General features: G+C 37.8%; 1 protein-coding gene and 1 non-coding gene across 2 annotated transcripts in view; one reads left to right on the forward strand and one right to left on the reverse strand.

Annotated features, from left to right (window-relative positions):
• The window catches only part of DCDC2C (doublecortin domain containing 2C), a 240,992-nt gene that overhangs the window by 190,615 nt on the left and 37,087 nt on the right, over positions 1-13,290 (reverse strand). Inside the window, exon 3 of the mRNA XM_043981022.1 lies at positions 10,344-10,420. Within this exon, the coding sequence (XP_043836957.1) occupies positions 10,344-10,420 (77 nt within the window). The remainder of the gene's footprint in view (positions 1-10,343; positions 10,421-13,290) is intronic.
• LOC122744746 lies at positions 869-975 on the forward strand. The gene has a single exon (XR_006355094.1). It is a non-coding gene; the product is annotated as a U6 spliceosomal RNA (small nuclear RNA).

Here is a 13,290-nt window from a genome sequence, read left to right on the forward strand (position 1 = left end):
AGTTGAGATCCTGAAAATATAATTTGCAGCAATCACAAATTATTTTTTCTCTCTATCCAACATTAACATCCAAGAATACAAGAGTCCATGATTTTGTCAATACAGGAAGCATCTATCACAGGAACTCCTTTCAACATAGATCCAACTGACACAGATCCCAATCTATGACTTAATAGGTAAGGCCTACAAAATTGCTTCAGCTATGGAAAGGTTTGGTGAATTGCCCAGGGTCACACATCTAGTAAATATCTTCAGCAAGATTTGAATCCATATATTCCTGAAACAAAGTCCAACACTCTATCCACTCTAACACCCACTCTAACAGTAGCATAACAATAGTGAAGTCATATTTGAAATAAATATGACTAGATGTCTATGCTGACTAGAACTTTCAATTTAAACCGCTATTGCCACTAGGTCAAATAGTTTACACCATCCCCCAGGATCATAGAAGTATAAGGGACCTTAGAGATCACCAAGTCCAACCCCCTCATTTTACAGGGGAGGAAACTGAGGATGAAATAGAAGTGGCCTGGCCAAAGCTATATTTATATTAAGTAGTTCAACTGGAATTTGAACCTATGTGTCTGACCTATACATGACCATTTCTAAGAGACCAAAACACCAAAGCTATAACCAAATATTAAAAACTTTGTTTCAAAGCAAATTTTAACAAACTAGCATTCCTATAGAAAATAATGGGACCATTAACTACCTTTAGAACAATGATATGACTTTTTGTTTCTTTCCAGTTACTATCAAAATTTGAGGATCTTAAAACTCTTAAGATGGCAACCTGTGAGAAAAGAGGGGAAAAGTTATCTTTACTTCATACTTCAATAAATTATATTTTCAAAAGGTATAGCAGGTGCTCACTTTGGCAGCACATATACTAAAATTGGAACGATACAGAGAAGATTAGCATGGCCCCTGCGCAAGGATGACACGCAAATTCGTGAAGCATTCCATATTTTTTACATGTAATGGAAAAAATAAAATACCTTATATGTAAAAAAAAAAGGTATAGCAGTCCTTCTATTACCTAGTATTATTAATAGATGAACAGAAGAAGGGAAATCAATTCTTATTTCTTTTTAAAATATTTTAAAATAAATTTTATTGACATATTTGGTTTTTATGTAACCTTGATTTCCCCCTATATTTCTCCCCCTTAACTTCCCCCCAGAACCATCTCATAAAAAATAATTTGTTTTTTTAAAAGAAAAAAGGAAGAAGGAAAAATCAGTAGAGTGAATCAATATGTTGAAAAAAAACCTGATGTTGCATGTAATGTTCCATATCCATGGACCTCAACCCCTGCAAAGCAGCAGAATAATCTTTTCAGTTCTCTTCTTTGAAGTCAAGCTTATACTTCACAATTTTCCAGCATCTAGTTTCAATTGTTTTGAGGTTGATTCTCTTTCCATTTGCATTGTTATAGATGTGTGTATATTGTTTTCCTGGCTCTAGTTACTTTCTTTTGGATCCATTCATTTGAGTCTTGCCATGCATTTTTGTGTTCATCATATGTCATGTCTTACTGCACATAAGTAATTCCATCACATTCATATACTACAATTTGTTTAGCAATTACCAAATTGATGGATATCTACTTTCTTTCCAATTCTTTGCTGCCACAAAAGGTGATTCAGTAAGTATTTTGGCATATGTGAAGGTGATTCATTAAGTATTTCGGCATATATGGGGACTTTGTTTTTATCAATGATCTTAAGATATAAGTCTACTAATAACACCTCTGAGTCAAAGGGTAGGAACATGTTTAGTCTCTTTACATTATTCCAAATTGTTTCCTAGCATTTTGGGGCGGGGAGTGGGGCAATGAGGGTTAAGTGACTTGCTCAGGGTCACACAGCTAGTAAGTGTCAAGTGTCTGAATCTGGATTTGAACTCAGGTCCTCCTGAATCCAGGACGGGTGCTTTATCCACTGCACCACCTAGCTGCCCCCTGTTTCCTAGCATTTTAACCCTTATTTTTCTTTCATATTATATTTCCTTCATAGGAAAGTGATCAGACATATTCTTTTCTAAAGAACAATCCCAGTTTGTAAATTTTGGACTAGAAAAGAAAAACAATCACGGAGTGTCATGAGTACAGCACCACCAGGGAAAGAGATGGATGAAAAGAGAGGGTAACAGGTGCAAGTAGGTAAGAACATGGGGCTGGAAAGGAGGAAGAATGGTTGAGAATCCTCAGGTAACAGGATAGGTTTTGAGGGAAGGGGTCAGAGTTCCATGAAGAAGGAAATACCAACATTGAAACTTGAAGAAAAGGAGGATTAAACTATAACGTAGACTGTAAAACAGCATATAATTTAAAGCATTATTTTTAATAGTCTGTGATTTAATCAAGGGGATAAATTGGGTAAATAAGGACCTACTATGTAAAAGGTAAGAAGCAGGATGACAAAATGGATAGAGTACTGAACTTGAGTCAGGCTTCAAATCCTCTCTATGTAAACATGAGCAAGTAACATTGTCTCTGAGTCTCAGGCAACTGTGACTCTATGGAATGGTTTTGATTTTCATTAACAGAATTCCTACACCCCGGAATTGCCACAATAAAATCATTAGGTCTTAACATGTTGACGTGTGTGATGCACTGGGTAATATACAAAGATAGAATTTACAAATATTGTTCTCAAGGAGTTTACCATTTAATTTTCTCTTATAAAGAGGCAGGCTGGCCCAGCTTGGCTAGAATACAAACTACATGAAAAGAAGCAGTCAGCCAACAAACATTTATTAAGTGTCCTAACTGTATACCAGGCACTATGCTAAGTGTTTAAGATACAAAGAAAAGCAAAAATGTGGCCTTTAATCTCAGGAAATTCACATTCTATCAATGAATCAACAATCAATAAACATTTATTAAGTGTCTACTATGTGCAAGGCACTAATGGGGGTGGGAATATACATCATGAATATATGCAGATATATAAGAGATAGACAAAGGGGCAAAAATATCTTAGGGGGGAAAGGAACTAGTTCCTGAGGGAAGCAGGAAAGGAGACCTGCCTTTTTAGGGGCAGCTAGGGGTATAGTGAAATGAGCCCTGGGTCTGAAGCCAGGAAGATCTGAGTTCAAATACAGAATCAGATACTTACCAGCTGTGTGACCCTGGGCAACTCACTTAACTTCTGTTTGCCTTCATTTCCTCAACTGAAAATGGGAATGATAATAGTACCTACTTCCCAAGGTTGTTATGAAGCTCAAATGAGATAATATTTATAAAGTGCTTAGCATAGTGCCCATCACAGAATAGGCACTATATAAATGTTATTAGCCATTATTATTATTCTTGCAAATAATGGAATTTGAGCTGAAACTTAAAGGAAGCCAGAGAAACCATGTGACTGCTCCAGGACTAGGAGACAGCCAGTGCAAAAGGCTAGAGATAGGAAATTAAGTGTCATGTATAAGAAACAGTAATCAGACCAGTATTTCATCATCATAGAGCTCATAGCAAGGAACAAAGAATAAGAAAACTGGAAAGATAGGAAGGAGCCAAATTGTAAAGATCTTTAAAGGATAAACAGAGCACTTTCTATTTGATCCAAAGGGTAAGAGGAAGGACACTGAGTAGGGGAGGAGGGATAACATGAGCAAACCTACAGTTAAAGAAAATATTTTGGTAGCTGAATGGAGAATGGATTGCAGAAGGAAAAGATACCAGGCAAGAAAACCAATTAGGATGCTATTGTGATGATGAGTATCTGAGCCAAAGCAGAGGATAGAAAAGATAAGATTTGATGGCGGATTGGATATACAGACCAAGTGAGGATGATGAGTGAAAGATAGCACTGAGATTGAGAACCTAGGTGGACCAAGGAGATTGTTGGCACCCTAGACAGAAATAGGGAAGTTCAGACAAAAGGATAGGTTGAAGAGGAAAGATAATTAATTGTGTTTTGGATATGTTGAATTTGACCTGCCTTTGGAGCATCCAGTTCAAAAGTAGAAGATGAGTGTGAAAAAAAAGGCTGGAATAAGAATGTGGAAAGCTTTGAATGTGAGGGTTGTGACTACCCATCTTATCTGATTCCCAATGTGGAACCACTAAAGTTTTTTGCATAGTTGCATGGCAAAATGAAAGCACTATGTTAGGAGGATTACTCAGGTAGTCATTTGAAAGATGGATTGGAATGGGACTATCCTAGAAGCAAGAAGACCAATTAAGAAGCTATTAAGAATCTAAGAAAGAGGTAATGAGGGCCTGAACTAGAGTGGATACATCAGGAATGGGAAGTAGAGGATGGATTTGAGACATATTGCACAGCAGAATCAGTAAGACATTGCAATTGATTAGATGTGAGGACTGAGAAATGACTCTGAGCTTGTGAGAGTGGAAGACTACAAAGATGGATAGCGATGCCATCAATAGAAAGAAATTAGGGGGAGGGTCGGAGTTTAGGGAGAAAGGTAATGAGTTCAGTTTTGAGGATGCTGACCTTGACGTGCTAGTGGGTCACTTAATGGAGAGAACCAGCAAGCAGTTAAAAAACACAGACCTTGAAATTTCAGAAGGTAGCAGAGTATAGGAAAGAGCACTGGATTTGAAGTCAGAGGTTTTGGCCTTGGATCTCAGCTCTGCCATTTACTAACTGTCATAATTTGAGTTGCAATTAGTCATCTCACCTGAGGCTTAGTTTGCTCACCTATACAATAAATACAGTTGGACTAGTTGGTCTGTTCCATTTCTAAAACCTATAATCCTATGATATTATAGTCAAAGCCACAGGATTAAATGAGATTATAAAGGAAGACAAATGAAAAGAGAGAAAAGAACCATGGGCAAAACCATAGTACCCAGATATATTTAAGGGACAGGAGTTTAATTTAAAAAGAAAACTAGCAAAGGTGATGGAGAAGGTGTGGACGGTGAAACAGGAGAACAAAGAAAGCATAGTGTCACAGAGAAAAGAAATAGCAAGAAAGAACATCTAAGAAAGAAAGGGAAGCCAACACTTTCAAATGGTACAGAAAGGGAAATTCAATCCACTCTATGGAAACTTGTATTTTGCCCCACTATAAGGTCGAAAAGGTAATTCTGAATGGTTTGTAGAACAGGACTACATCAAACTTCTTATCCTAACAGCAGGCTCCTTACCCAAAAAAATTGGTGGAGAGGAAATAGTATGTGTAAACTGACAAGGACAAGCACACATGGAAACAGGGCAGACATTTCAGCCTGTCCCATTTTATAGCTGAGTACTGACTGAAAAACGGCAAGTGGGAGCAGTCAATGTTCTGTTGCTCTCAAGAACAGAGTGGACAGATTACAAGTCAGAGATAGGTGCTAAATCAGCATGGCTGCTCTATATCTGCTCATGCCCATGACCAGGACGTACCTCTTAACTATAACAGGGGTGGGAAAATAGAGCAGGGAAGTTGTTGTGATTGCTTAGTTTGGATGACCCATCACCACCTCTCTTTGGGGAGTTCACTGACTCTCAAGAATTAGCTTATAGGAGATCCAGTGTCACCAAGCAATAACTGTTTTAGTTATTACCTGAGCTAAGGTGAAAAATGTATCTGCTATGTAGTCAAAAAATTTTGTTTCTTACCCATGTTCCATTGGCAGCTAGGTGGTGCAGTGGATAGAGTACTGGGACAGTAGTCAACTCTGTCTGCCCCATTTTACCCATCTATAAAATGAGCTGGAGAAATGGCAAACCACTAGAGTAATTTTTCTAAGAAAACCTTGAATGAGGTCACGAAGAGTTGGACACAACTGAAGCAAAACTGAACAATCAACTAGTTCTGTCACCAGTTCATTGATTGACATTTGCCACCTCACCCTTCTCTGGTCTCCATTTCCCATCTATAAAATGGGGGGAGTTTATAATTTACCTTCTTTACTTAACCAGGATATTTTGAGGATAAAATTAGATAACTAGAATGCTTATTTAAAGAAAAAAAAATATTTGTAAATGTTAACCAAAATGGTAGGTGTTATACATGTATTATTGTAATACAGGTTTTATTAAAGGAAAAAAATTGGTTTGGTTTGGTTTGGTTGTTTGTCTGTTGCTCTTGAAGGAGACCATGACATCAGGAGATGAAGTGATAACTTGCAGTGATTTTTTTTTTTTGGCAGGGCAATGAGGGTTAAGTGACTTGCCCGGGGTCACACAGCTAGTAAATGTCAATTGTCTGAGGCCAGATTTGAACTCAGGTTCTCCTGAATTCAAGGCCAGTGCTTTATCTACTGTGCCACCTAGCTGCCCACAACTTGCAGTGAATTTGATTTAAATGAGGCAGGGCTGTGAAGTCACCAGCCTCACTCTCTCCTCCAGAGCCATCTGGGTCCAATGGCAAGATATGCATCAGAACAACTGGAAATGACCCCACATGGAATGAGGGAAAGCTTCCTCTGAGCAGTGATTTTCAGGCAACATAGATCAAAACTGGAAGCAATTTAAGTTGACATTTCATTCTGTTCTTGATCATCACATCTTTAAAATGAGAAAGATGGATATGAATGGATCAATCAATTAATTAATTAGTTAATTGATGAGAAATCATATTTTAAATGTTTATTAAGGTCCCTTCTGTCCTTTTATGGTTTGAACCAGTATCCACAAGGGCATTCTGGCAGCAGGGAAGGCCTTTGAGATGTTTTTCCATCCCTAATATAGATCTTGAGCCTCAGTTGACTTCCCTTTATTGATTATTCCCATTTATCTTGTATAAATCTTGTGTTTTCATGCTGTCTCTCCCATTAGACTGTGAGTTCCTTGAGAACAGGGATTGTTTTTTGCTTTTCTTTGTATCTCCAGCACTTGGCAAAGTGCCTGATACATAGTAGGCACTTAATAAATGTTTATTGACTGAGAAAATGACTGATGAAAAGCTGAAAAACACCAGGCCAAGCTACCCACTGCAACATATGCATTTTAAAGGAATGGACAAGTGACTATTTCTGAAAGATTTAAATTAAAAAAATAACAATAGTTTACATCCCAAAATATGTAATCATATTTTACATATCTTTAATTTATTTTTTTAAACCAGACTTGTGACTTCATCAATGTTTAGAACTCCCAAAGAAGAACTTCCTCTACCAACGTAGGCCTCCATCTTTGCAACTTTCATCAAGAGCTGTCTAAGGTACTAAGAAGCTGAGTGAATTAATTACCCAGGGTGACATGGTCATTATGTATCACAAGTAGGACTTAAACACAGGCCTTTTTCTGAGTCTTGAGTTCAGCTCTCTATCCACATCACATTGTTTTGTTTTGTTTTGTTTTTAGAATATCATGCTAGAGCCAATGTGTTGTGGAGGGCTAGCTTTAGAATTTAAAAGACCTAGGTTCAAATTCCACCTACAAAACCACTGACCAAAGTTCAGTTGATGAACCTCTCATTGACTCAAGTAGCTCTCTAAGACAACAAGTTAAAGAGAAGGTGCTGATCAGTATCAGCAGGGGAATTTCCACACAGGGAATTTCTCCACAACAGTGACACCACTGATCTAGAGAATATCTTACAAGGAGCTTAAAAAAAAAAACAGAAAGTACTTCCACGGCTATTATCTCATCTTTTACAACAACTTTGGATAGGAATTATCCATTTGACAGGTGAAGAAAATGGGGTTGAGAGGGTAAGTGAATTGCCTGAGGCCATGCAAACCATTTTTTTCCAATTTCATTGCACACAGTTCAGACAAGCTAAAATATGACAATTTACAACCCAAAACAAGCCAGAGTTGTCATTTGGATAATTAGTGTACCATTAGGTGCCACTTTTGCCTGTACTGCCTTAACACATGACCCAAGTCAAGTATTTCCCTCAGTGAAGTTTTCTGTATACAAAGTAGAAGCAATAATTCTTCATACCTCTTAATGTCTTAGTTTATTAAAACTAACATAACCAGTTTGGGGCTGTATGCTTAGGATGTCAAGTCTTGAGAATGAAAGAAGTTGTATTGGATGGCTATTTGGGTCCATCTAGTGGAATTTTCAGGGCACTTTTATAAAGCAGAGACCACACAACATAACGGTTCGTTATTTTATGTGTATGGGGGCAAGTTATGAGGGAAGGAACCCCAATCATACAATATTTTAAAGTTATCAGTGTCTTCAGGTTTTACACATAAAAATGAGGCATTATAAATATGCTAAGTTGTGAGCAAGACCTACAATTTCTCTTGAAAGTTCCAATGTTTCTTCTCAGTCAGAAAAAGGAGTAGGGTTTTTTTAGTTCATTAAGAAGATTTTCTGTATTTCCCAACAGAATATTAATGCCTTGAGGGCAAGGACTATGTTTTTTGTTTCCTTTTTTGAATCCTCAGAACATACCAGAGTGCTTTGCACATAATGAGCATTTAAATGCTGATTAGACTGATTTGAATTTGTTTAAGAATGGCTTGGTGTTTCTGCATGTCTAAAGGTTCTATAACTATACCTTCCATGCATTAAGTGAAATATCCAAGAATTTCAACCTAAGTTTAGCATAATAAAATAGTGATATTTGTCTCTAAAATCCTTCTAATATGCAATTGACTGGTCCACAGTTCTGATGTAGGAGGCAAAAAAGGGGTTAACAGAAAAACCTAAAACCCAAGCTCTAATTCAAATATGAGCTCTAAGAGGGATTTAGACCCCAGTTAATGGATAACTTACAAGTCAGGATGCTAAGTTCTCTTACCAACATAAATCTACCCATAACGGGAACGTGGTGAGGCAGGCCATGAAGACCTTAGACTATAACAATGATACACTGACAGGCTATAGAAAAATGAAGATGTTTTGAAACTAAGCATGGGAATCAGAAAGAGACATGTGCAGAAAAGGCCAAATTTGTCCCCAGATTCACCTTATGACATGTAAACCCCCAAAACACACCTCCACGGAAAAATGTACCCACCTCAGGGGTTGGTTTAGGACCCCAGGAACTCCAGATTAGGGTAAACCTTCCCCAAAGGTGTAGATTATTATAATGAGTAGGACAGACCCTCCTCTGTACCTCCCTAAAGTGGAGATTATGATAATGAGACTGATAATTTATCCATACTATAAATATAACTTTCTATCTTTCCTTGAGACACACCTTTCCACTATTCTGGTTCTCTCCCTGTGTTCACTCACAGTACTGCAATAAAACTTGGGAAACTGAGTCACTGAGTCTTGTAATTCTTTTGGGATGACTCACGATCAATTTAACCCTAATTTCATCCCACGTCAGTTCTTCTATGAGGAGAAATAAAAGGAAATGTATAGTCCTAGAGACACTAATCAAGAGATAACAGGATCAGGGGCAGCTAGATGGCGCAGTGGATAGAGCACCGGCCCTGGAGTCAGAAGTACCTGAGTTCAAATCCGGCCTCAGACACTTAACACTTACTAGTTGTGTGACCCTGGGCAAGTCACTTAACCCCAATTGCCTCACTAAAAAAAAAAAAAAGAGAGAGAGAGATAACAGGATCACACAACTGAAAGAGACCTTAGATGCGAACTATTCCAAACCCCTACCTAATACAGAAATTCCCTCTAAAATAAATATTGAGCATCAGATTTAGAATTGAAGGACCTAAAGTCAAATCATAGCTCTACTACTTGCTTTCTGTGCTGATTTCAACAAGTCACATTGCTTTTCTAGGTCTTGTTTTCCTCATGTATAAATTATTTCATTAAGTGACAAATTTGGTGATGTTTTCCATGATCATATATGTATAACCCACATCAGATTATTTATTGCCTCAGGGAGGTAACAGGGGAGGGGGCAAGGGAGGAATAAAGATTGGAATAGAAAAATATAAATAAAGGTGGGACAGGAGGATGCTGGGAAGAGTATAGGATGTATATATGTATTTATACACACACATACATATATATATGTTGTGTATTTATGGGTTATTTAGGTATCATTTATATAGTAGTTATATTTAAACAAATTTGTCATAAATTATTTATATAAATTGATATGTATTTGTTATGTATAAAATAGTTATTGAAGTAATTAAAATACTAAATTATATTATTAGAATATATCTAGGTATATCTAAATGTAATCATGTAGAAAATTTATATTATATATCATATATGTATCTATGTATATTATATCTATGTTTGATATATGTATAAAATATAATTATATATCACAAATAAAATTTTTTTTTAAATAAGGTTAGACTAGGTGATCCCTAAGATTCATCCTAGCCCTAAGTCTATACACCAACATCCCCAGCAAGTGGTCAATCATTCAGCCTCCCCTTGCAAGGGGGAAAATGAGGGGGAAATATGGGAATTTTTATCAGATAGAGAGACAGTCACTTTTTGAGAACTACAAGTTCTCACAATCGCAAAGAATAATATACTTACTTTATATGGCGTGGCTTTCGATGGAATGTTTGCCACCTAGAAGGCACAATCATGTCACTGTGCACAACTGGTCTGATCTGAAAAGGTGGAAAAGTACACAATCAGGGAACATTTCACATAGGGTTCATTTCTCTCAAAAGCTCCTGGTATCTTCAAAAACTCAGTATCTGAAGTAATACCACAAAGTAGAGTGGTCTTCATGTGCAGCTAAGGACATTGTAGAATCATAAATTTAAAGCTGATCGGGGTCCTACAGATCTAGTCCAATCTCCTCATTTTTCAGATAAGGAAACTGAGGCCCAGATATCCAAACTTGTTAAAATTCATATTGCTAGTTAGCAAGCAGAAGAGTCAGGATGCTATTCATAGCCCTGAGACTCCAAATCCACCCGCTTAGTACTGTTACATGGTTACCTTTATAGTTAAGCTACTGAGTTAAATTTCTCCTATTCTCGGAACTTAATATTTATTACGTTTAATGTTTTTGATGTGTTTCTTTTTGTCTCCTGGGTTTCATGAGATCCAGAATAACTCCAAAGAGTTTAACCCTACCATCCACAAAGGACAGGATTAGTAGCCATAGAATGGGCATCATCCAGATCACAATCTGCGTATGTAGAGGCAAATGATAGAGATTGCCCATCCGGGGATTTACTTGGGACCAATAGTAAAAATAGAGAAGTTAAGCCCAGAGTTGAACTTGTGAATTTTAGTGTAATACAAGGTAGGGAATGTTATGGTCAGCATTGTTAAAGGGAACTTCCCAATCCATGAGACAGCAGATTTGTTTGAATACTTGAGTAATGAACATGACATTGTGGATAGAGGTTCTAGCCTGGGATTCTGGAAGACCTTGGTTCCTGTCTTGGCTTTCTCATATACTAGCTATATGACCTTGATCAGTTCACTTAACTTCTTACTGTCCTAAGCAACTAAGACTGTAAGTTATCAATTAGTTGCTAATCTATATCTGTGAAGAGTTTTTGCGCACTAAAGAGTTCCCTCCGCTGATAAAATCCTAAGTCTTGACCACACTGTATCCTGCCCCCAACAACAACAACAATAACAAAATATTGTTTTGTTGTTATGTAGCATATCAACCACAGGCAAAGATGAAATTTTTTCTCCTCCTTAACTCCTATGGGCACAAGAGTAAGGAAAGAAATGTTTCTAATAAGGAACCAGAGAAGAATACAAGAGGCAAGAAAATGTTCCCAAGGCAGTCAGTAGCAGAACAAGGAAGCCATCACCCAGAAGAGAATCTGCAGTTAAGGGCATCTTCCTACATAATCACCTCTCTGTTCTAACACTGGGGTGCTTGTACTGATAATAAAAAAAAATCAGCTGGAGACACATTTCTGAGGCTCAGTTTTCTCTTTAGTGATACTCACCTACTTATAAAACTTTTCCTCTCTACTACCAAGATCATAGGAAGGAATCAGCTAAAAGGGTCCTTAGAAATCATCTACATCCTTCATTTTACAGATAAGAAAATAGAGACATGGGAAAGTGGCCCAAAATCACAAAGGCACTGAGAGGAAGAGCCAGCATCTAATTCTAAGTCCAGGTATCTGAACTCCAAGTCCAGAACTCTTTCCATTAAAAAAGAAGAGGAAGGAGGAGAAAGAGGAGAAGGAGGAAGGAGGAAAGAAGAAGAAGAAGAAGAAGAGGAAGAAGAGGAAGAAGAGGAAGAGGAGGAAGAGGAAGGAAGAAGAAAGAAGAAGGAAGAAGGAAGAAGGAAGAAGAAAGAAGAAGGAAGAAGAAAGATGAAAGAAGAAAGAAGAAGAAGAAGAAGAAAAGAAGAAGAAGAAGAAGAAAAGAAGAAGAAGAAGAAGAAAAGAAGAAGAAGAAGAAGAAAAGAAGAAGAAGAAGAAGAAGAAGAAGAAGAAGAAAGAAGAAAGAGTCATCCTAGAAAGTGCTCCCAAGTGCTGCCCTACTTCCACAAAACCTTTGACACTGTCTCACTCCTACTTCTTAAAATTCAACTTAGGAAAATAATTTTTTACCTTAAGGCTTTGCTTTTTTCCCTGTTAAAATGTGAATCCTGGGGGCAGCTAGGTGGCACTGTGGATAGAGCACTGGCCCTGGAGTCAGGAGTACCTGAGTTCATATCCGACCTCAGACACTTGATACCTACTGGCTGTGTGACCCTGGGCAAGTCACTTAATCCCCATGGCCCCGCAAAAAAAAAAAAAAAAAAAAAAAGAAGAAAAAAATTTGAATCCTGGGGAGTAGAGGCATCATCATATAAACAAGGTCTAGACATTTTTCCAGTGCTCTAAAACCCTCAAAATTCTTGAAAATAAGAAATACACTCAAGAAGCAAAATAATTACACCTATTTACATAGGCCTAGACACTGATGACCATAACAAGGTAATAAGCTGATATGGTTTCAGCAGAGAAGGCTAATCCCTAATGGTCAACTAAGTACCCTCTACCCCATAAGCTCCCTGACATGCTTTTGGGGCAGTACAACCTGTGGGTTAATGCTCTAGGATTCATTTAGCAAGTTCTTTACTGCTGTTGTAGTCTCAGTTAACACACCCAACTCCTACCTTCCCATCACCATTCTATGTCAACAAACAACAGAACACAACTACCTACCCTACTCCAGCAGAGAGGAGGGCACATACAGAAAAATGGACTCATGCTTTGTTTGGAGAGGCAGGAGGGTGGAAAGCAGTGTGCTAGAATAGCCTCTCAGGCAAAGACCTAACTAATGGAGAGAACCGGAGAAGGATGCCAGCATGTAGGGGGCCATACCAGGCCTAAAGAAAAGGCAACTGTGATCAAGCTGAGGCCAGTTCTGTCCCCACCCCTCTCCCCAGAAGTTAGTTAGGAAAGGAACTGAGAGCTATAAAAAATAAATTCCCCAACATAAGAAGAGGCTGAGACAGCTTTGAGGTCTAGTCCTCAGGGATATATCATCAAAGTGGGAGGAGTCA

This window comes from Dromiciops gliroides, chromosome 2 (genome assembly GCF_019393635.1).
Source record: "Dromiciops gliroides isolate mDroGli1 chromosome 2, mDroGli1.pri, whole genome shotgun sequence".
NCBI lineage: Eukaryota > Metazoa > Chordata > Mammalia > Microbiotheria > Microbiotheriidae > Dromiciops > Dromiciops gliroides.